At 46.9% G+C, this 25,052-nt stretch overlaps 1 protein-coding gene across 1 annotated transcript; it reads left to right on the top strand.

The window, feature by feature from the left end:
• The first annotated feature begins 514 nt into the window (after window positions 1–514).
• LOC144773922 (uncharacterized) lies at window positions 515–4,185 on the top strand. Its single transcript, XM_078658982.1, has 2 exons — window positions 515–679; window positions 3,517–4,185. Exons 1-2 carry the CDS (start codon window positions 515–517, stop codon window positions 4,183–4,185), a joined length of 834 nt encoding a protein of 277 aa, XP_078515108.1.
• The last annotated feature ends 20,867 nt before the right edge of the window (window positions 4,186–25,052 follow it).

Here is a 25,052-nt window from a genome sequence, read left to right as displayed (position 1 = left end):
GTTTTGCAGGCCACGGCGGCGACGAAGACCAAGGCCAAGACGGCGGTGGTGCAGGTGCCGGTGCCCAGGGGACGGCCCAAGGAACGGACAGAGACGCTCACAGGTGAGGGAGCATGGTGGGCTGCCTGGGATGACGGTCCCCGGAGTGGGGAGGGGCGTAAGAGGACCTGCAGGTCTGTGGGAGTGGGAGAGGGGTCTGTGCGGGAGAGGGAGAAGCCATCGGGCGGTCCGCCTGAGGACGGTGAAAAGGTGGACGGTAAGTCGGTGACTTTGGGGGTGCAGACGGACAAAGTGGTGGGTAAGGAGGAGAAGGGAGTGAAGGTGCCGAAGAAACTGCCATATATGGGGCTGGCTATGCCATTGGGGTCACATCTTTTCGGAGAAAATGAGGGAGCGGATTTGGAGGCACGAGTTTGTGGACGTTTTTAAGTTGCTACATAGGGAGGTACAGGCAAAGGAAGGGTCCAAAGAGGAGGAGTGGGAGCTGACGAGGCGCCCTAGGGTGCCGGTGACGATGGAAAATTGGACGTCAGCTTTCTTAATCTATGCCAGTGTCTACTGCCAGAAGTATTTGGATAGGGCAGTTGCGCTTTTCAAATACATGGACATCATTCGTAAGGCCCAGATGCAGTTCGGGGGTTTTGCCTGGCTGAGCTACGACGAGGAGTTTCGGGCCAGGGTCAGTGCGAATCCGGAAAAGAGCTGGGGGGAGGTGGATCAAGAGCTCTGGGTTCAGTGGATGGCGTCTACGCACTCCACTGCGTCCACACACACGGCCAGCGGCTTGCCGGTTGTGTATCGGTCCTTTCCGCCGCGTCCGTACCAAAGCGGGGCGGGTGGAAGCTCAGTGCCCAGCACCATCGTCTCTGGGCAACAGTCCAAGCCGGGGGGTTATTCCACTGGGGCTTGTTGGAGCTACAATAGAGGGTATTGTTCCCGGTACCCCTGTAAATTCAAACACGAGTGCTCCAAATGCGGCGGGAAACATGCCCTTACTCAGTGCCTCACCCTCACCACACCCTCGGAGCAGTGGAGGAACGCCAGAGGGCGGGGCCACCCTGGACAGAAGGGCGCCTAGACCGGTTAGGGTGGAGGCGATGACCCCGTGGCTCTCGTGCTACCCGGATCGGGAGGCGGCGGCGCGTCTCTTCTGGGGCTTCACGGAGGGTTTTAGAGTGGGCTATCAGGGTCCCAGGGAGTGGCGTTGGGCCGACAATCGGAGATCTGCGAAGGAATTGCCGAGTGTGGTGGCTGCTAAACTGCAGAAGGAGGTTGAGGAAGGAAGGGTGGATGGCCCGTTTACTGACTGGTGGTGCCAAAGAAAGAGGAGGGGGAGTTCAGGATGATACACCATCTGTCATGGCCGGAGGGCCAGTCAGTGAACGATTTTATTGCAGAGGAGGATTCTAGGGTGCTCTATGCGTCTGTGGACGATGCGATCCGTCTGGTGAGGGTTTGTGGGACGGGGCGGAATTGGCGAAATGCGACATCAAATCTGCCTTCCGTTTACTGCCTATTCACCCGGCGGACTTTTCGCTCCTGGGCATGCAGTTCGGGGGTGCCATCTACGTGGACAAGGTTTTGCCCATGGGGTGCGCCATTTCCTGTGCTCTCTTTGAGCTGTTTAGCACTTTTCTGCAGTGGGTCATGATGTGAGTTCAGTGGGTGCCGTGAGGTTACTCACTACTTGGATGATTTCCTCTTCCTGGGGAGGGCGGGTTCCGGGGATTGCGGCAGGGCCTTGTCGCATTTCCAGGACATGGCCCTTCAGTTTGGGGTGCCTTTGGCACCGGAGAAGACAGCTGGGCCCAGCTGTTGCCTCACGTTCCTGGGGATCGAACTGGACTCAGTGCAGTGGATGGCGCGCCTCCCTGCGGCCAAAGTGGCGGAGATACTGGCATGCCTGGACTGGGCGGTTGGGGAGAAACGGATTCCTTTGCGGGCAGTTCAGAGACTTCTGGGCTTTCTTAACTTTGCGTGTAGGGTAGTGCGGGCAGGGCGGACGTTCTGCAGGCGGCTCGGCATGGCCATGTCGGGGGCAGTGCTTCCACATCACAGAGTCAGGATTTCCATGGGAGTGAGGGCAGACTTGAGGACCTGGAGTACTTTCTTGCAGGATTTTAATGGTGTGTCTCTGGATTTTGATGAGGAGAGGGCGGTCTGGCAATGCCAAATTTACTCTGATGCAGCTGGGTCGGCGGGGTTTGGTGTTTTCTGGGACGGGAGGTGGTGTGCGGAGGACTGGCCAGCTCCATGGCTCAAACAGGGGAGAAGCATTGCTTTCTTGGAATTCTTCCCTTTGCTGGTGGCACTGGAGGTCTGGGGGGAGGACTTTCGGAACAGATCTGTGCTCTTCCATGTGGACAACATGACGGTTGTGGAGTTGGTGAATAATCAGAGGGCGCGGGACCTGAGAGTGCTGCGGCTGTTGCGGAGTTTCATGTTGGCGTGTCTGCGGTTGAATGTGGTGTTTCGGGCTAAGCATGTCCCTGGAGCGAATAATGACATTGCGGATGCTTTGTCTCGTTCGCAGTGGCAGCGGTTTCGACGCCTAGCACCGGGAGCGGATACTTGCAAGACTGAGCTGCCGGCCGGCATCTGGGCCTTGGGGGAGTGAGGATGATTGGACTGGTGGAGGGTTCGCTGGCAGAGACCACAAGGAGGACATATCGTTTGGCATGGTCGGAATTTAGTGCTTTCATGGGCTGGAACAGGGATAGTGTGGTGTGTGCTGAGTCTGATGTGGGGCAGGGGCTGAGACGTTTTGTGTTGGGTTGTGTTGACAGGGGTTTGACTGCGGCTACGATCTCTGGAAAATTGGCGGGGATATCCTTTTACTGTGTCCTGTTTCTGGGGTTTGATCCGACCAAAGGTGTGATCGTGAGCAGGATGTTACGGGGTTGGGGCAGGGAGCGCGGGAGTGGGGGGGGGAAGGCTGCGGGAGGCGATCACTTTTGAGTTGTTGGTCCGGCTGGTTGGGGTTTTGCCGGATTGTTGTTACGATCTGTTTGAGGCTGGCCTTTTCCGTTTGTGTATGGTGTGGATGTTTTTCGGGGCTTTCCGGGTGTCAGAGTTGTTGGGTTCTAGGAGAGTGGCTGGCAGGTTGTTTGAGGAGGTTCGGGTGGATGGAGGTCGCCTGGGGATTTGGTTGCGATACTCGAAGACGGACCAGTTGGGCAGGGGTAAGTGGGTGTGGCTGAATGAGACGGAGGTCGGGGTGGTATGCCCTGTGGTTGAGTGGCGGGCTTTCCTGGGGACGGTGAGTGTGGCGCGTGGGGAGATTTTTGTTCATGCATCTGGTGCGAGAGTGACGGCCGGCCAATTATTGGCAGTGTTGCGCAAGGCTTTGCGAAGGCTGGGCCTGGATGCGTCTGGGTTCGGGACCCACTCTTTCAGAATTGGGGCTGCGACAGCTGCGGCCAGGTTGGGGTGGTCCTGGGACAGGATAAGGAGAATTGGTCGTTGGAAGTCCCGCTGTTGCGAGAGGTATGTGAGGAAGTGAGGTGTCCCTGGCAGGTTGTTGGTGAGTCATGTCGTTGTGTTTCTGTTTCTAACATCTTTTTCTTCGTAGGTTGCGTGGGTGGACCGGGCAGTAAGACGGTGACATGGATTGTTGGGCACTCCTTCGTGCATTGGGCATCCAAATATGCGGAGCGACAGGTTTACGGCCGTAACCTGGGACTGAAAGGACACTTGCACGAGGTACAATGGTGGGGCAAAGGTGGCATGCGATGGGGGGCACTACTGCCCTGGCTCGCGAAGATGGTCCCACAGAGGGGATGCCCTGATTTGTTGATCATACATCTGGGGGAGAACGACCTGGTGCAGCTGTCCGGTTTGGCGCTTTTGCAACTCATGCAACGGGACTTGGATGTATTGAAAGGCAGGCTTGCGGGGACCTGCATTGCCTGGACAGAATTGGTCCCCAGGAAAGTATGGAGGGGGGCTATGAAGCATGGGGCAATCGAGAGGGCACGGAGGAAGCTCAACAGGGCTATGAGACTTTACTGTGGCGACAATGACATTAAAGTGATTGGTCATGAGGGGATTCGACTTGCGGAGCCGTTAGTTTTTAGGGACGACGGGGTGCACTTGTCACAGCTGGGCAATGCTTATTACATGATGGAGATGAGAGATGTGGTGAGCAAGTTGTGGAATGAGGCTATCTGGTGTCCCAGGATGTGAATGCGGGCGAGTGTGGCGGACCGGGGCCCCTTGGAAGGGGGGGGTGGGGCAATGAACCGCCCTACAGGGGGTTCACTGGTTGGCGGTACTTGAAGGGACAAGGGGGTCAAGAGCGGGCACACCCATCCCTTGGGGGTGAGTTCCTAAGGGGGATAGAAGCGTGAATGGCAGGACGCAATGAGTGGGCTGGATGACAAATGATTGAGGGGCAGGAAGAAAGCATGGTATGGAGCCTCTAGGGCTTTATGATGAGGTGGAACGATTGAAACGAGTGAGAGGGGAGTGTGAGTGGGGGTTTTGATGTTATTACCTGTTTATGTTTACTGTTTTTCTACAGATTACGCAGTTTCTGGTCTAATAAAATGGCCTTTTACGCTGACACTGCGTGGTCTGTTTATTGCGCGATGCCGGGCCCCGGGGGAAGCACAGTCGCAGACTAGTCTTCCCCCGGGGTCATTCGCGCTAATAGGCTAGGCAGGGGAAGGGGAGGAGTTAGGGGGTGGGGGATATAGGCGCAGGGGAGGAAGGGAACTTCCTCTTCCTGCGCCTGGCACCATCGGGAGGGTTGCATGAAAGGCCGCCCACCCACCCGGCAGTTGGAGGTGTTTTTTTGGGCTGGTCGATGGCGTTGCCAGTTTAGGCCAGAGCTGCGTTAGGCGGTACTTGAAGGGACAAGGGGGTCAAGAGCGGGCACACCCATCCCTTGGGGGTGAGTTCCTAAGGGGGATAGAAGCGTGAATGGCAGGACGCAATGAGTGGGCTGGATGACAAATGATTGAGGGGCAGGAAGAAAGCATGGTATGGAGCCTCTAGGGCTTTATGATGAGGTGGAACGATTGAAACGAGTGAGAGGGGAGTGTGAGTGGGGGTTTGATGTTATTACCTGTTTATGTTTACTGTTTTTGTACAGATTACGCAGTTTCTGGTCTAATAAAATTGCCTTTTTACGCTGACACTGCGTGGTCTGTTTATTGCGCGAATTTAGTGACTGGGATGCTTGACATAGTTCAACAGACACCATGAACTAGGGCAGAGGCGCATAACTAGTCCTTCCGCCCCAGCCAGGCTGGCCCACCTATCATCTGGTTTAGTGTATGCAATCTCCGATGAGATGTTTTTCAGAAAAAAAGCGCTTTACCCAATGAAAATTCGCCCGACAGTGTTCATTGCTCGTGATCTAAAGGTCGACTTTTTGTGAATGAGAATAGGAAACGTACTATAAATCACCCACCAGTTCTGGCTAGTTAATCTGATTTTTGAGAATAGAATCACAGTGACACCCAGTGGTAGCAACTGAGAAGAGCGCGATGGACCAAAGTGGAGTTCATTAATGCAGTTGTCTAGGCAACAATAACCAAGGATAACACATGTTCAAAAGAGATTTAATTAGCAAGAACAAAACACCTTTCCAGCTCTATTGTGTCAGAATGTCTTGTAAGAAATAGGACGGGAACAAACAAAAGGATTTTGAGAAAATGATTAAAGACTCGGTAGTAGAAATCCCATGACACAAAAAAACACCAATTAACCTTAGTTTAAACACAGGTTAGTTTGGAAACAATTCACGTGGCTGCAGTTTTTTAGGCTCCATTCCATGGAGAAGAGGTGGATTTTTACATTTTTGACCCATCTATGTGAGCGGGGTCCTGTTCGGGTGGTGAGTGAGAGCACATTGCGTGTTTTTGGGTCCTGACCCTGAGAATGTTCGTCCATCCAAGGTTTTTCTCACTTGTCTTCTTGATTGCAGAGACCTCCTCTAATATTGATTAATGACATTTATTGTGCACACACTTTACCCCTCGCTCTGACTCACTACACTTTACTCGATCTCTCCTTCTATACCACTCCTTATTTCGCCTTTCTCCCTCAACATTCTGTCTACCTTGCATCTCTCTATTCCTCTTGCTGCCTCGCCCCTCGACCGCTACCTCTACCTAGCCCATCTCTTTACACTTTGACCACCTCTTTCTACCTTGCCCGCTCTCTCCTTGATGTACCCTACTCCTTATCCTCTCTCTGGATTTCATTCTCCATGTCTCTAATGGTCTACAACTCTCTAAAACCTTACCTGTCTTTCTCTCTTTCTCTACTTCTCTATATCTTCTGTTTGGTTACCTCACCTTTCTCTCTTAACCTTAGGACTCTCTCTACCTCGTTTCTGCTTCTACTTCGAGCGGCGGCTTCTCTGCTGTGGCGGGGGAGCGCCTCCCCACCGCTGAAATGCAGCAGTCAGAAGAAAAATAAAATGTCATTTTATTTTTACTTTCAGTCCGCCGAGTCGAGGGTGCAGCAGGGCAAGGCTGCAGTGTCACACAGCAGGGGGAGGAGGAATGGTAGGCTCTAAAAGAGCACATGCCGGCCAAAACCGACATGCACACTTCGATATCTCTAGGCCAGTGTTTCCCAAACTGTGGTCCGCGGACCCCCAGGGGTCCGTGACACATTCCCAGGGGGTCCGCAGGCAACAGTTTTAAAAGCACAGAAAAGTTTCTTGTATAATTAGCAGCTTTCCAGCAGCAATAAAAGTGTCAAAATAAAGCCAGTGATTAATGTACTTGCTGGAGCGTGAGGAGAGTTTTGTTTAGTGGCAGCTTTGACTTAACTAATGTAGCACAGAGTGTTAATGTGCCTACTGCAAAGAACGTGTAACATGCATTTTAAAAAGCAGCATTTTATGTGCATAGGTTCGTGGTTACTGCTTTTGTCACAGAGATTCTTTTGTTACTGTGCCCTTCATAAGTGACAATCGTAATGTAGCAGAGGGACCTATAAACAATTTGTTTGCGACTCGCTAAATAGGTTTTGTAACTTGCTATTTGGAAGGGGCATTCCCTTCCAAATAGCGAGTCTTAAAACCATGTACAAATGTTTTGCGGTTGCAACACACTCGCAATTACCACTTACTTCATGTAGATGGTAATGCATTTGCAAAGGGGAAGGGGTCCCCTGGGGACCCCTTCCCCTTTGCAAATGCATCCAGAATTATTTTTTAAGGGCAGGCAGTGGTCCCAGGGACCTCTGCCTGCCCTTAGAAAATGAAACGAAAACGTTTCATTTCCTTTTTTTTTTAAATGCATGGTAAATGGGCTGCATTTTTTTTAAACTGCTTTATTTAAAAGCTGTCCCAGACATGGTGCCCTGCAGAGCCCAGCAGGCACCATACCTAGGAGGGCTGGCATTCCCAATAGGCTCACAAATTGCGAGAGGCTCATTAATATTAATGAACCTCGCAATTTGCGACCCCATTGGGAATCCGAAACAGTGTTAAACACACTGTTGTACATTTCATTTAGCGACTCGCAATTTGCCACTCACAATGTGTCGCCAATTGCGAGGCGGTAAATGAAATGGTCGTACATCTGGCCCCAAAATCCTTAGGGGCAGATTTACAAGCCCCTTGCTCCTCTTTTACGCCACCATTGCGTCACTTTCGTGATGCAGCGGCGATGCAAAAGATGCGCCATGGTGCAGGGTATTTACAACGTGACGCATCTGAGAGATGCGCCACGTTGTAAAGCCGTGCGCCAGAAGGAGGCGTTCTAGTGCAGGAACGCCTCCTAAAAGTGGCTGAGTGAAATCTACAAGATTTCACTCAGTCACTTTGGGGCCCATGCTGCGTCAAAACCCTGCGCCTGCTTGAAGCAGACGTAAGGATTGACGCAGCATTAACAAGATTCGGCCCCCCAGAGCATTGCTGGAGCTGTGTCGCGCCTGCGACGCAACTCCAGCAATGCGCCACCTTTACGGCACAGATGCGTCATGCATCTGTGCTTTTTTGCCCCATGAAGTGCAGCATTGTAAATACGGCGCATCAATGGTGGCGGAGGCATGGCGCACAATAAGTGGCGCATCCCTGCTGATATGCATGGATGCGTCACTTATTGTAAATCTGCCCCTAAGTACTTAGAGTATTTGTTTTGTGTGCACACGTGTGTATTTTTTTCGAATTACTGTTTTAATATTTGAAATTTAACTCATACAAATTGCTTGGGGGTCCCCGGCTTCCAGTGGTGACTCAATGGGGGTCCTCAGGAGTCAAAAGTTTGGGAACCACTGCTCTAGGCTGTTTCTTGGAGATATCCTAGTGCTCAGGGGCACAGGCTCCCAGACCCTGCTGGAGCGCAAAACCGGCCACTTCTGCCCAATCCCAGCGCTTCTCTCATGCTGGGAGAAGCACTGGGATTGGATAGGGTCTGGGAGCCTGTGCCCATGGGAATTGTAGTGTCGGGATGGGAGCAGTGGAGCAGTGCAGCGTGGGTTGGGAGAGGATCGCGACGGCCGCCAGGAAAGGTAAGTTTATATTTTTTTTTTTTTTTTTTCCCCGTCCCCCCAACCCCTAATTGGCAGCAGCCACCACTGCCTACTTCAACTTTCTTGCTACATGGTTCTCTAGCCTCCTTCCATTTCTTTTATGCAGCAGAGTTGGTGGTTCCAGTCTAGCGTGAGACATACACACATTGAAAGAAGAGCGGTGGGACAAGCCTGGGTAATAGAATGAAGGAGAATATTATCGAACTCTATCTATTGGAATGGTGGAAGTCTCAGCCGTGCTTTGATTTTCACTTTTGCAGCAAGATTCCCAGTCGTGAATGAGATTTATTTCTAAATACGAACATCTGACAAAGTTACAATTTCAAGCACCATCTGCATATGTCTTATTGCAATGCTGTGCACGGGTTCGCTAGACATTAGTTAAAGTAGTTGAATTAACAGATACACGTTTATAATGTTCGACAGTGCACTCCCCACTCATTAATTTAATTTGCACTTAATTTTCATTTAAGCTGTGAGTTATTTTATATGTAGTTACCCAGAAGGTGAAAAATCGAAAAAAGTTACAGAATATTTTGTTTCTTAGCCACGCCTCTGACCACGCCCCAACACTCACTCTACCTGCCCCATTTCGACCAGCATCACAGTTACCATACTTTTTTTAATGCACTTCAACCACTGCCTGAAACCTTTCCTGGCTGCATGCTGGTTTTTGAAAATCCGCGACAACAATTGGAATGGCCTCAAGTATGCCAACTTCCGTGACCCTGTAGGCTGCGGCCCAGCCCGCAGTACCGTAGGAGCTGCCGTTCTAAGGTAGGCACCCTACCTTATAACGGCAGCTCCTACAGTACTGCGAAAGAGCTACCTGTTATGGCCCTGATGTGACCAATGCGACCTGACCCCGTGACCCCGCTAGCATGCTCCTAGTGCAACCAAAGGTCACATCACGAGCCACAAAAGGGATGTGATGGCACCCCTGTATTCCCCACCCTCCCCCCGGACCCATCTGCCTTTTATTTTCAGCCTCAGTCCGAACCTATTCCCTTTGTTCTCTACCGGATGATGAGGCTGTGCTGGCAACTTGGTCCCACTTGCCGTGACCACATCACCACCACGCGATGTGGAAGGGAGGACAAATCCAGTGGGCCTCATTTATGAGAAATGACGCATCGCTGCGTGAAAGCAGCGATGCATCACTTCTCAGTGCGCACTCCTTGCATCGTGAATGATGCTTCATATTTAAAATATGATGCATCATGTCGCAAGTAGTTACAGATACGTCAGTATTTCCGACGTATCTGTAGGCGCAAAAGTGATGCATTGCTGGAGTGTGTCACAAAAGTGACGCAACTCCAGCAATGTGTACTTTCACATGGGGCAAGTCCCATGTTGTTAGTGCCTGCGTCAGTCTTACGCCTGCCATGAAGCAGGCGTAAGATTTTGACGCATTAGCGGCCAAGAAATGGCACATAGAAATCTTACAGATTTCACTGCGTCACTTCTATGACCCTTTCTTGCGTCAAAACGCCCCCCTTGCATACATTATACCTGGCACAGGTATAATGTGGCGCAGGGGTTTACAAAGTGACGCATCTACCTAGATGCGTCACTTTGTAAATATGGCGCAACAAGGCGCATTTTTTACACCACTGGTGCGTCACTTTTAGTGACGCACCGGCGGCGTAAAAGTGACGCACAGCAACATAAATGAGGCCCAGTGTTTTTAGTCTATTTGCCGGGTGTCAGAACACAGTTTCCCGGCCACAGGGCACGCAGGAGTTACTGGGCCTTTTACCCCTGATGTCCCGGGTTCCACCCTACTATGGATCCCACTCAACTGGATCAAGCACCCATTTCTGCACCGGACTCTCAGATTCGTATCAAAGCTCGAGCAGTCAAGTCTCGCTAATGGAAGCTCAGATACAATTCAGTGAACACGACTCATAACTCAACATGCGGGCAGAGGGGCAATACAACAATGCCCAATCAAGTACTTGTTTTTGAATAAAAAAAAGTATTTTTATTCTAACTCTAGGCATGCAAATGTAAACGACAAAACGCAATAGCACAATCCGCTTGAGGTTGGTGATCTGATTTAAAAAAAATATTTTTAAAATGTCACTCATATAAAATTCAAAGAAGCCTTGAAAAAGGACAGCCATTGCTGTGATGAACCAATCTGTACCAACAATAGGACTAACAATGACTATGCTGTGAGAAAACCCAATCATGTAGACCCATGTATTATGATCATATATTCCTACATTTCGTATTGGTTTGACCAGTGGTTTTAAGTATGCTTGCTAAACTGGCCCAGAAGCCATGTTATTCAAGGTTGCACATTTGCACATTTCTGCAAAATGTGATCTTGTTTTGAAATCCGGCAACTGGAACCAGGATTTTGGGAGAATACCAAGCTCTGTATTGTATTCATAAATGATATCTTCTCCTCCAAGACATCCAGCGCTTCCTGCCACCTGCTAATTAGATACATTTTTGCTGAAAGTAACAATTTGTGTCACGTGATTAGGTTCCATAGACTTGTATTGAGAGAAAGCCTATATAAACTGTACACATTTTATGTATATTAGCGTTATGATCCAGCTGACCCTTTTCTAGCGAGAGCCCTGGACAGTTGAAATGACACTTGTCTTATAATTATTTTGCTATGCTGTTGCTATTATGCATTAAAAGCACACTTTGTTTGGGAAGCCCAAAGTTCAGACAGTTTTTTTATAGTTTGGACGGGGGCGGCCCCCGCCGTAATGGTGGACGAGCCTCGCCCCACAGCCCTCGCCAGCAGATGTCATTTTATGTATTCTGCCTGTCTGAGCCCCGCCATCACTATAGTGGTGTGGCGGGCGGGGCATGTCAGGGAGGAGGAGTAGAGTGCACCCATAAGTGCGCATGTGTGCTTGGCCCGCCAAACGCACATACCCACCTTTGTTTCTCCAACCCGGCTGTGTTACACAGCCGGGTTGGAGAAAAGGCACATGCTCCAAAGCATGGTCTGAGGGCAAACAGCCAATCCTGCTGCTGCTCTCATGTGAGAACTGTGTCTGGGCTGCATGGGCGTAGGAGACACTAAATTTCTGGGGGGGACAGGGACAACCTTGCGGACTTTCCAGTGACCCTATACAAATCACCCATTGTGTGAGACTGTACGTTCGTTAAATGTATACAATCGCATAGTTATGAAGAGAAATATTAAGAAAGGCAGGCAAGTAGTGGACTTGGAAGATGTACTGGCTACTCAAATGCGGTACTAAGATGATCCTGCTCAGTTGTTAAATGGTGACAAGTACAAAGAAATGAAACTGAGGTACTTGAGACAAAATCTTCACTAGCAGTATCCTGAGCCCAGATACCATCAGGTGTAAAACTCCACATAGTTTTAAGAGCAATAGAGAATTGTGAAACACTGAACTAGGAGAGAGTGTGTGTGAGATGCACGAAGGCTCAAACATGGTGCAGGTAACCTCTAGCCTATAGTCCACCGGTCCTCTGTCATAGCCTGCCCTTGCACCCAAAATATGTAAGGGAGTGAGTACCAAATTGCCAATACCCAGACTTAAAAATCAAATAAAAAATAGTGCAAATACTATGTTCATTGTTTGTATGATAAGTGTGACCCCTGCAGGTGGAAATTTTACACATTGAACAAACACCGCTTTAAAGAATACTACTTCACAAAGCATTAATAGCCAAGAAACCAGCTAACTCTAACACCACTGGTTGACTTTCAGCTGCACTATGTAAGCTAGGTTTCAAAGTCCATGCCTATAGTAGAAAACATAAAACTACAAGTACCAGAATGCAAAGGGCTGCTGGCTAAAGAGCCACAAGTGGCTGATGACCTCATCTATAATTCTTGTCCACTTGGAGCTTTAAAATTTAAAAGTCACTCAGCTGAAAATCTAATTTATACAGTCTTCAAAAGCATAATTTTTCCTGAAATCCCACTTGAGTGTCCCTAATTCAAGATGACCCACAACTGTCACAAACAAACACAAACAGAAAGCTCGGAGGGCATGTGGCACTTGGCACACGTTTTATCAAGAAGATGCCCTAGCAGGCCTGACACTTCTAAAGGTGGACAGGCGCCGACTGGTGCAGTAAGGTCATAAGGGCTACTCACATTTCAAATGCTGGTTCAAGACTGTGAGTAAATCTCTTGCACTTTTTGTGAATCACAAACACAAGCACAAGAGGCTTAAGTGGGAAAATCAATTTTTTATTTGGGAACACTGTCAGGCCATTAATGGTAAAAGACTTGATAATGGGGCAACTCAGTTTACACTTGCCACACCTGCAAAAAGGGCCCTCATATTTTTCTCCGGGTTCAGAGTGGTTCTGCCTGAATAAATGTAGCTTACCATTAATGTTATCAGCGTACTCTATAATATCATTAGATACACAGTGGTCAAGCCATGGGTCTTCCCTTTTCCTGAAATTGCTCTCAGGTATATTAGTCCACTTGGTTAAGCTGATGTAATGCAAGACTACACATCCCAAGATGCATTAGTGTGCTTAAGGAAAGTCAGGGACTACAAAATAGCGTTTTTCCTGATAGTGTCATCTGGTACCTTTATTGGGCTTCATTAGTAAAATGGCAAGGCACAGGGAAAGTACCCTTGCCCCTATGCAGCCCGTGATTCCTAATTTTAAACCCCATTTCCCACCTGAGCCAACTGTGATCTGCGACTGTCGCGCTTAACCCCTACTCTGATAATACTCCAGTTTCTGGGGGTTCGACATTGAAAACATAATAAGCTGAAAGCAGTGGTCAGAGTGGGGGAAAAAAGTAGGAGAACTGTGGGCAGAGAATCAGAGGCCCAGAATAACCTGAGGATTAGATTTATGGGTGGAGTCAGAGGTGTGGCCAGAAAGAGCAAATCTTCCCTATATTTAGTATTTGTTTAGCATTTCACTGACCAGTTACAAACTACTACGCTATCTAATTCAACCAATAGCCGCACATGCTTATTTAAGGTTTATTATGAGTTATTGACATTAAAATACATTCACAAAGTGGGATATGTTTCCAATCACAGAATGTCCCAAATACGCTTAAAAGTGGAATCATAGGCCATTTATTTAATACCTGAACTAAAAACTTCTGCATCTTAACATTTCATCTAGGTGCTAAATCCATAAAGATTCAATTGGATTATACAGAATAACCAGGGTCAAAACAAGGGGAAAGCAGTTGGGGCTCTTTACCCTGCAGTATTTGTTGAAATATAGATTAAACGTTTTTAAAAAGCAGGCCTGGTCGGCGCCTTCATGAGCCAGCTACCATGGGGGCATCACCAATTGGCGACAAATAGTGTTTTGTCTTTCCATAGTGACATATTTTATCTAAATATGAAATGTTCCTTGGGTTACAACCTACAAAGGCACTCCACAAGAGTTTTTACTCCAGGTCCAGAAAAGGCTCTCTCACACATCACACTGCTTATGTGTAGTCCTGCTCCAGCGACACAAGGAAGTTTCCTCTCTGGCACTGCGATTTTCACAGACTTGTGTAAGGATCAACTGGTTATCACATACGCTCTACCATGATTTTGCTTTAGCTCCAAATACCATGTGTCAAAAATGCCCCATAACAATACCCCATACTATCCAGTTGGTTTACAACAGTTTTTTCTTGGGCAAAGAAATACCATTTTTTTTTTTAATTGAAGTTGACAGTACACAACCACATACTCTACTTAAATATTGATCATAACATATGGCATCTTGAGGATAGTTGCAGATAAGGAAGCCAGACGCTCCCCAACCCCATGTCCCATTGCTTGCCTTCCCGGGCCTAGTGCTGGCTTAGTAGTCCAGAGCCTCATCAATGGGAATCCGTCACCCTACCCCTCCATGTTACTCTCTAATTTCTCTGATCTCCTCCATTTCTCTTATTTCTTCCTCTTCTCCCACGGGCCCCATATTCTGTCAGATTTCTGCGATGGTATACAAACAGTTCTGATTACATGCACCAGTACATTTTTAATGCCCAATGGATTGCGCAGGGTGCCGCCACATAGCTGCAGAATGTCTCTCTTGGCCTCGATCAATGCCACATTACAAAACATGAGGGGTTACCTGGATATTGCCTGTTCCCCCCACATTCGATTGATTGTCCTATAACCTCTTCCATGTATCCCCGTTTACTCAGCCAGAAGGTCCTTATGGCTGGGCATGCCCATATAGAATGTACCAGTGCCCTTCTTTGGTTACAACCTCGAGACGCCAATCGTCGGAGGTCTTGCCCATTTTGCAGAGCCTGGTCCGTGTATAGTACGCTCTATGTAATATCTTAAGCTGTACGAGTCAGAAACCTTCTCTTATCGCCACCTCCCGGGGATACCTGTACGCCTCCTCAAAATCTGTATCCTCTATTAGTCCCACCTCCCTTTTAACCTATTTAGGGGTTGCGGGCTGTTCCTGGATAGGGTTGCATAGATCTGTGAGATTGCGTGCTTGTGTAGTGGGCTGCCAGGACATTGACTTATAACAGCGTTTTCTTGGGCATTACTCCCAGATGTGCCATGTGTTTAGTCAGTGCATGTTTTACCTGGATGTACGTAAATCTTTGCGAGCTCTGTAATCCGAACTGCTCCTGAAGTTCCTCAAATGTTAACATGCCCACTAGACCCCAGAGGTCCCCCACCCTGGAGATACAACAAAGCAATATTCAAGAACACAGCAGCATTCACCATTTTGCTCAGTAGAACTTGCCCAGACCCAGGAAGGTGAATCCCGCTGTTGCCACATCCAGGCTGAGATGAGCACTTTTGCACATTTGAACTTGTCACTGTCTGACACCGAAGGACCCACTGAAAGTGTTGAATGCTACTGTAGCAGTGCCAGGCCCAGCAGAACACCTTTGAACTAGAGCTTGCAGCTGTCAGACCCAAAAGGATGCATATTACTACTGGCTCATAAGAGCAGGTTGGCACAATTAAACCTGCCAGAACCTGAAGGATGCATGGCACTCTTGCCAGTGCCAGGCTCAGAAGAACACTCATCACTGCATGGGCCAGAAGAACACACTGCAACTGTAGCATGCTACATTTTAAATATTTTTATTTATTAATATTTTTAGTGTACCGCAAATGCCAGGGGTCCAGTTTCTAGGCGCAGCCCATAGACTTGATAGAGAAATTAGCTTCTTATGGTAACACGTTAAACATTGGCAATAGTATACAGGACAAGTATCACTGTTGCAAATGGCAGGTCCTAAATAAAAACTTTGCACAACTGAACGTGTCACTGCCTGACCCAGTTGCATGCTACCCTTGCCAGTGTCAGTCCCAGAAAACACTCTAACATTGAACCTGCCAGGACAAGAAGAATGATCCAGACTACTGCAAGGCCAAGACAGGGGGATGCAGATAGGGCCCAAAACACAAGAGTGCACCTGCACTTTATTCTGCAGCAAGTCATGCACCCCCATACCATGGACTGCTCTCTTCTTGTAACAAATGTACAAAACCTATATAACGTACATATGCAAAGAGATGTCCAACACTTGAATTAGCCAGTGAATAATGAAGGAAATTTGAGTTAACACAATGCGTTGGACTACATTTACTCTTTCTTGGAGGAGCAGTCCTTCAATGGCATGAGTGTGAGTGAGTGAAACCACTTATATAGCACAAACAGCTACTTCAGGCCGAAGTGTCCCGGGACTATTGCAGGTGCGAGTCCTTGGTATAGACCGGACGTGAAGACTAGATTTATGTAGTTGCATTTTTAAATGTAAACCCAGAACGTTTCTTTTTGGAAACTTCTGCCATGCCATGACACTTCAAGTGAGAAGCAATTTTCCTGATTGTGCCACTTCCGTGTTGGTGTGTGTAAAATATATTTTGCATTTTAATAATTTGTTCTACTCTTAGGTCTTGAAATAGGTTCTATGGAAAAAATAATATATGGAAATATGGCACAGCTGCAATAGAGAGCATCACTCATATGTGGTGAAAGAGCGGTGCAGGTCCAAAAACTTGTGCTGATGAGAGAGAGGTGAAGAGTTCACTTGAAAACAGAATGAACAACTTGTAAGGTCAGAGTTAAAGGACAACTTGTGTTAAGCAAACTTGCCTGAATTTATGGCCTTAGCACACTGGCATGTATTCTGTCTTTTCAATATATTAAAACAATAATTAGACAATAGGAGCAAGAGATTGAATTAGCCAAGAACACACGGAATCCGATAAGAGGTAGAAGCACAATGATAAAGCACACAAGTAAATAAATATGCATTCTCCACAAATACACATGCATTCAAAAGAAGAAAAATGTAGTTTGCTAAACAATGTTAGAACTACAATAAAGGATGTGTAGATAATTAGGCTAAAGTTTAGGGTCTGAATTGACTTCATGTTTTTCCATAATCAATGTGTATCAATATGCAACTGCCTAGTAATTCACTGTTTGAACTTTTGTAACAAACGTTGTCTGACTGTGAATAAAAGTAGCTGCCTCTGAATCAGCAAATTGAGACTGGCTGTTTACCTGTACGGAGGTAGTCGCTCTCCCTGCCGCAACAGTAATGAGCTGATTTTACATTTCCAAGAGGAGTCTGTATTTTTCTTTGTTTCTAAGATACCCTGCAACATAGGTCTTGAAATTTGATTTTTAAATGTGCCTGGCAGACTATACATGCATTAACAGAGTGGCAATATTGTGCCCGTCACTTGTATCGAGATTGCACCACATTCCAAACCATATATAGTCAACTTCAATTACAACCAGTCCATTTCCACAAGATGGTTTGGATATCTTATTATTTTTTTTTCTATTTCTTTTAGAAAAACAATGTGCCAACATGTTTCGTTCTGTAAGCAGAACTTCTTCAGGGCATTTGCAGATTCCAAGATATCATATAAGTCAGTTAGCGTCGCTCGAGGTCTTAGCACAGAGCAAAGGAGAAATTTGGAGGGAAAACCGAATTGTCACCAAGGAATGAGAGGGACAAACTACATAGGTTGGATTGCAAATCCCACAATTCAACACACTAAATGGAGGCAATCATGGACAGGGAAAACCACAAATTTAAAACACAACACAAGTGATAAAATATGCAATTACAGGCAGGGTAAAACTACAATCTTTAACTGTAATAACCACAGGCATAGACAGTAAACACAGAAAGTGAAAATCGTTTTTTAAACAACTTTCTGTCTTGGGAAGAGACAGCACTAGTCTGTCTCCTTACCACTTCCTGGACTCTTCTCACTGCAATCTGGGGCACAGGTAGGCTGCAACTCACAAGATGGAGGATAATGATTTGGGGTGCACCCAGCAAGGCCTTAAGGGGCCTGGGCAGGTGTGAGAGGAGGGCTCAGACTTGCCTGGTAGCTGAATAGCCAAAGGTCTGCTGGCCTGGGGGTGGGGGCTGGGCAGCTGCTTCTCCTGTTCAGAATCTCCTAGGAGACAGACCGGCTCAATCCACACTTTGGACTTCAGCAGGTAAAGGGCCTCACTAACTTGAAATCTAACAATACTGTTTGAATAAACCTTTACTCCCCCTGCTGGCCAAAAAACAAAGTGCACAGGGCCTAGTAAAACACAGTTTAAACAGCTCATAGAAGGCACCCTCTGATGTGGAAAAATCCCTGTTGCTGGGAGAGGGGAGGGGGAAGTGTTTGTATTACTTGGGACCTCAGGAGCACAAACCAGTACCAAGCTATTGTTTTTTCGAATATTGTAAGCTTATAATCATTTGTTTGACCATACCTGTTTAATCATGTCAACATTTAATGACAATAGAGAAGAAATGGCATTGGGCCTCTTCTCCAATACAGAATTGAGTAGCTCTCACATCAGTAAGGAGCAGTCTGAAGAGGGTTTAGGAACGAAATTCCAAAGACTTGAAAGGCTAAAAAAACAGAAAATGTCTCGCTGGTGGGACGGAATCACCCTGCAAAAATACCTAGACAATCAAAAGATTACCAGAGGATTGAGAATACTGATCTTCCCAACCTTTGAGGACCTTGATGAAGAAGCCCTCAATGATTGGGAAGAAAACTTGCAACAAGCATCAAATACTATGATGCGCATCCTGATCAGACATTCGGATAAGAAAGTGGCAAGTTTGAAACAAGATGTAATTAATCTCGAGAGAGAAATTGAATGTTCTAACCTAAAGGATGTAATTAAGAATAACTATGAATTATATGATAGGGTGATCGAAACCCACCAGATATACTTACGAGATAAAAACTGATATACAAGACATAAAGGAGCTCATTACGGAAAGATACTTCAATAGCTACGCTAATTGACTTACATGATATCTTGGAATCTGCAAATGCCCTGAAGAAGTTCTGCTTAGAGAACGAAACGCGTTGGCTGTTGTTTTTCTAAAAGAAAGAGAAAATAAACCTAATAAAAGAAGACATCCAAACCATCTGTGGAAATGGACTGGTTTTAATTGAAGTTGACTATATATGGTTTGGAATGTGGTGCAATCTCGATACAAGTGACGGACACAATTGACCCTGAGGGATAAGGGTGGTGCCTTAGGACAGAGGGCACTTTTGAAAATTGCACACAAGACTATCTCTTTGTTAAAAATATTTGGTATACCTTCTAAGTTGGTGCCTATGGTAGGCTAATTGGCCACTGTCCTGTTTTTGTGTTTGGAGTGGCAATATTGGGTTACTTTTGGGCTATCATTTGTTGGCTTTGGGCTAGAGAGGTATTTCATAATATATTAACACTGGGTGCATGTGTGACAGCCAGTGTTTCCAGTGAATGAGTTGTTGGCACATGCAACACTAGCAAGAACTTCCAGCGCCAATGGATGCACAGGAGGAGTGTGGTTTCTTTAGCAGTCAATATATATTTTGCTAATACTCGGGAAGTGGCACATGGAGGAAATGCCGGTAAGCATACAGTCTGATTGTTGTAATGTTCTGTAGCTGCTGTTGGTGTTTACCAGTGAAGTTACACCAGATACTGTGGTGTGACATTTAAAAGAAAGGGAGAGCAGTAGTGTAGGGATGGCTGCTCCCTTTCCTTAGGGTACGTGAAATACACTGTGCAGCACAAAGGGGATAGGAAGAAGAAAGCGTGACTCAGAGCAAGTGCTGAGTGGAAATACCTGCTCCCTTCCCTCAGCGTCTATTAAGGGTCTTTAGCCTTTTTTAAAATGGTCGTGCCCAACATGGAGTTTACACAGGTAGATCTGAACCCCACCCATGCAAATCCAGGACTCGGCATTTCAACAGGTTAACTTGAATACCACAAAGAGTAGCACTGTTGTAGTCACCAATTTGTCCTCAGGATCAGCAGAAAAGGAGGAACTCAACTCCAATTCACCTACTTGGGGAAATTGGGGTTGTAAACTCATTCACAACATACTACCCGTACACTGAAATGAATGCCTGGCTCCAACGCACAACCCTCCAGGCCCGTAAATGTCTGAACATGACTGTTTTTGCTGCAAAACTAGTCCTGGCTGCCCGGGCCAGGACCATCTATGACCCATTGTCCCTGCACCACGAGCAAAGTACTTGTAGTTGATGAAACTGCCACCTATAGCAAGAGTTAATGGACAATACTGGAATGCAATGACACACTAGAGTGAAAGCTTAAATAACTTTGGTGGTACCTTTATATCTCTACATGTGGTCAACATCTCATCACATCTTAGTTCTTTATTGACAGCGGCCCTCAGGCTGAGCCTTCACAACGTACTTCTTCTGGCAGTTCTGGTATGGTGTGATGGCGAGCAAGGCTGGAGGCCATCACCTCCCAGGAGCATCTGCATTGTGGAGGGGACCTTGAGGGACCAGATGCATATCCTGAAGCCAAGTTAGCTTTGTCTCGGGAGATACTGTGGCTAGTGGAGTAGGGAATAGTTGTTATAGCTAGTTGATATCCAAACTTTCAATAACATTTCTCAAATTTCCAGATCTCTGTAACAGTATTCCTTTTTAGAATTTTTTTCAAGTTACTATGCTTAATTATTCATTTTCATGCAGGCATATTTCAAGAGTCTACTGTTTCCATGCTTTCGGATTTTAAGTACCCCCACACCTTAAAGAGATCATATTGGCCTGTATACATTAAAATTGTCCTCATGTGGGGTTTGCAACTTGACTCACTTGAATGATTTGCTTTAGAACGACGATTAATGGCTGAAAACTTAACGGCCTATCGATACAGATATTAAAACCAGCTTCCTAGTTTTCTTGAATTATCCGGACATCCTAATCATTATTCATTCCCATCGACTCAGCCACTTACCCTTCTACAGTCGGTGGTATTGTTGTCACTGAGTTGGGTGATGCTGATAACTTCCTGTTAGAATCCTTACTGATTGGCTGGAGGATGGAAGGCAGTGAAGAGAACCAAGAAAGGCAAAAGCCCCTAGTGCTGCCTCGTCTCACGGCCTAAGGCGGCTCAAACCAACCAAGCCGAGGCTGGCGGAGAATCAACAGGAGAGTGGGGCTCAGAGACACAAGGGGGCCATCTTTTAAGGAGTCACCTGAAAGGTGAGTCCATTATAGAGAGACTGAGTGCAAAGCAGGGCAGCCCAGTAGAAATAGAGTGGTGAGGTCCTCAGCTGCCTAATACTTGGATGCTTGGCCCATGACATTTGTAGGGCTCCCACAATTCACTAAGAAAACTGATGCCAGTCTCCAAAGGTAAGGTCTGGATAGTGGCGGATCGGGTTTGTTGCTCTAGGGTTGTGAATAGGCAGCTCTTGAGGGGTGTCAGGAATCCCGGAGATCATGCTCTACGGGGATCGTGTCCAGTTTGGTTGGTCATGGTCACATTTGTCAGACTCTACAATACAAGAGTATTATGGGCCGTCCTTGGAGATTGTGGCAGACGGTCGGCCTAGTAGTGGCTTGGGAGGTGAAGGAGATTTGAGTCACAGGGTAAAATAAGTCAGCCCTTCCGGGGCAAGGTGGAAAGAGCCAGGGAAGTTTGGAAAAGCCAAACTATTCTGGGAAGAGCTGGAAGAGCTTGGACGCTTCCATGTCACTGACTGCCGGGAAGGTTTAAGCACCAGTCACAGCAATGCACTTTGCAGGCAACAACGGTTGACGGGTCCTCTATATTTGCATTCTCTTCTTTTTTGTGTTGCTTCACTTTGGTTCCCTCGGGTGGTTAGAGCAACTCAGATTAACCCTTCTTTCCACAGACACTGAGCTTTGCTTGTTGCCATTCCGGAATTACTGCTCCAGCTTCAAACAATCCAACTCAGTCTTGCTCCGGGCACCTCTACTATTGGAAGCGGACCTTTGTATTGGGTTTTATGACTGCAAACTGGTTGTCTATGGACTATTCCCAGCCTCTACACTTCCATTCCCTTGCCAGCTATACTTTTGGTACTCTCAGAACAGATATTGTATGCTGTTGTACATAAGTATATTCGGATTAATGGTCCCTTGTTTTATAGGATTTTTAGGGATCCCCAGTTACCGATGGTCATTCCACCAGTCCGTGCTCCTGAGGTTAGCGGGCTTCAACGCTTATAGAGTTTTTCTCTCTCTTCCCCGATGCAGCCACTTTAGATTCTGGAGTTCATGTCTTATTTGACTGAAAGCAGAAGGAGAAGGTTCAGCATCATAGCCCCTGGCCTGAATTCCAGAGAAATCCTGACACAATGACTTTTAAATATAGTCCAAATTTAGACTCATTGCAGCATTGAGCTGATATGTTGTGTACACCTATTCAAGTGGAATCTTGTGTGAGGTTGGCTAGGACCTGACAATACGCTGAGAGTGAGAATGTATATAATTATGTTGTGGAGGCTGTTCCGCATACAACTACATTTCCTGCTGTGCATTTGTCCCACCACGTAGCTGGTCTCTAAGACTTACTGCCCAGAGAAGCATAGGTTAAAGAAGCTAGCACAGTGAGCTCAATGATCCTAGGAGGACAGGGAGCAAGCGCGAGGGTCAAGGTAGGCAAAGGTCATGCATAGTGCCAGACCAGGATCCCATAGCCTGCAGTGCTCAATGAAAGGTAAACATTGGGGAGAACCAAAATGCCTGAAAGGATCTGGGAGATAGGACATGGCCTACGTCTAGTAGTAAATTCTCATGTTAGCGGTGATATGGCGGGGAGCTCTTTGTGGGCACTGAGGTGTTGCTCTATTAATTAGATACCAGTTTGCACTCCAGCATGAAGTGTCAGTCATGGGTTCTTGATTGACATTCATGCCTGATAACAGACTAAAGTGGATTTAGCAGCAAGTATGATGCATTTAAGCAAGTTACTTCATATGATAATATATGCACTAAGATAAACACAAGCAACTGTACATGTATGGAACCTGGACACACTCCTTTGCAAGTTGATTCTATACAGGCACATTAACATTGCATGACGTGTGGGTGGTGCAGATGGAGCCGCCCCTAGGTGATACGGGGCCAATTAATGCTTTCCCAGGTCTAGTATTTGGTGCACCTGAGGAAGAGCCTAGTTTAGATTAGTGACATCTGGAGCTGTGCAGGCTCAGGAGGGAGAAAAGGGAGAGATTAAAGGCCCTTCCTGGTCTTGGAATATGACCACAGTACCTTGGCGTATGGGACCAAACATGGACTAGAGGTTTACCCAGGACCACTGGAATTATGTGGCAGTGGTGGACCAAATTATGCAGCAGAATGCAGCATAATCTGCTGCAGTATTATTTTGGCGTTTTGTCATTTTAACAACTATTAGATCATTGGAATGTTGGAAGCTCCATTGAAAACAATGGCGTGCTCTGGGTTTATAATATTTATTTTATTTATTTATTTGCATACTTGTACCGCGCTGGGAATCGACTCCCGAAGGAGTATCTCCGCACCTTTGGCAGCATCTGAGAAACAAAGAGGGCCCAGTCATGTCACAAGATTACCTAACCGGGACATCTAATAATTAAAAAGGAAGGTTTTTAGCTTTTTCCTGAAGGGAAAATGTTCCCTACATACTCTGATTTCCTTAGGAAGTTCATTCCATAGCTTTGGGCCAGCTACTGATAAGGCCCTTCCCCCTTTTCTTGTCTTCATGGCCCTGGGGACACATAGCAATTTTTCGGTTAAGTAGCCTGGACCTTTTCCGATAAGACACTTGTGGATGACGCAGCAAGTTTTAAACATCACCCTCTGTTTCACTGGGAGCCAATGGAGTTTAGCCAGTAATGGTTTTGAGGGAGTACGGGCCGGGACATTAAGAACTAATCGTGCAGCTGTATTTTGCACAACCTGCAGTCTGGCAAAGATCCCCTCATTGGCAGCTAGCAGCAAACCATTACAATAATCCAGCCTGCTCAACACGAGCGACTGAACAAGTGTTTTCCTGGTGGTATCAGGTAACAGGGGAAATACTCTCCGGAGGAGCCCAATAGCATGGAAACAGGAGCTGACCACTTGGTTGGTATGTTGTTTTAGGGCAAGTTCCTGATCCAGCTTTGGCTGGTGTAAGCCCGGAGCTCCAACATTCCAATATTTCTTTGTTCACAGCTCTGGCTGTAAACAAAGGCTTCAGGGAGCCTGATGGGATTTCAATCCCCACGCGCTCCCTGAAGGCTTTGTTTTATTTGTTAGAACATTCTGCCCTCCAGTGGCAGAATGTTCTAATAGCATTATAGCCCTTCGTAGCAGGGCTATACTGGCTTATAAAGTCCCGCTGCCTTGTTAAAGTCCCTCGCCTTCGGCTCGGGCCTTTAACGCTGCAGCGGGCCTTTAATTACCGGTATAGCCCACTACGGCGGGCTATAAGGCTATAATAAGACTGTCTGGACAAAGTTGAACATCGCTCATGCTATATTAACACCATAATAGAGATCCCAGAAACTAAAAGGTAAACAGTTAACCTTTGTAAAGGTTGTGCCCCTGCACAGAACCATGCATGCTTTTATAGTAACTTCAGATTGTTTGAGTTAGAAACCTCTTACAGTCACTGACTTACAGTCTTGCAGGGAGCCAATACACTCTATTCTTTCAGCTGCAGATCCTCTTCAATCATGGCCGACAAGCTGCAGCGATAGCCCTGGGACATGTTTGGTTCGATGGTGATTAGAGCCAGCCTAGATCTGGCATTGCCAGCCCTTGGGTTCCCGCGGGTCCTGTCCGAAACGCCAAAGGTGTCTTTCATTTTCTAAGGGCCTGCTGAAAGCAGGCAACTACCGGACACCCCCCTTGGCATTCTGCAGCCAGTTCACACTATCAACAGAAGATTCTCATTTCATTTCTCCTGAGGGTTCAGCAGCTCCTCATGTTCTACAAACACACATTCTATTAGTCTGGGCAACAACACTCCTGCACCAACCTGAAGGTCCATCAAAACACAAATCTCTCTCACTCACCCACCTTTGCAGGCCTTCCTGTAGGGAAAGGATCCCTACAGGGAAGTGAGACCAGGTGACAATACATCATGACTTATGGGGCTCATGTATCCTTTGGTGGACAGGCTACCATATCGCAGAGGTGCCGGAGGCTCCATTTCCACCATCTTTAATTGATAAATAGACAGCCCCCTCACCCCTGGCATTGGAATGGAATTATTGCTGACAGTGCGTCCACTGACATGACAGGCGCACTCTCAGCAAAACTGCAATAATTTTGTTTTTTAAGGGACAATCACCAGAG

Source organism: Lissotriton helveticus, chromosome 8, assembly GCF_964261635.1.
Source record: "Lissotriton helveticus chromosome 8, aLisHel1.1, whole genome shotgun sequence".
Taxonomy (NCBI): Eukaryota; Metazoa; Chordata; class Amphibia; order Caudata; family Salamandridae; genus Lissotriton; species Lissotriton helveticus.
The sequence above is the reverse complement of the archived record's forward strand: the minus strand, read 5'-3'. Positions and strand labels throughout refer to the sequence as shown.

Bases quoted from the DNA above. Each gene is read 5' to 3' on its own strand.
- LOC144773922 (XM_078658982.1), top strand. From the start codon at position 515: ATGGAAAATTGGACGTCAGCTTTCTTAATCTATGCCAGTGTCTACTGC. The intron at 680-3,516 runs GTCAGTGCGAAT...TGTCCCTGGCAG, and splicing joins ACGAGGAGTTTCGGGCCAGG to GTTGTTGGTGAGTCATGTCG.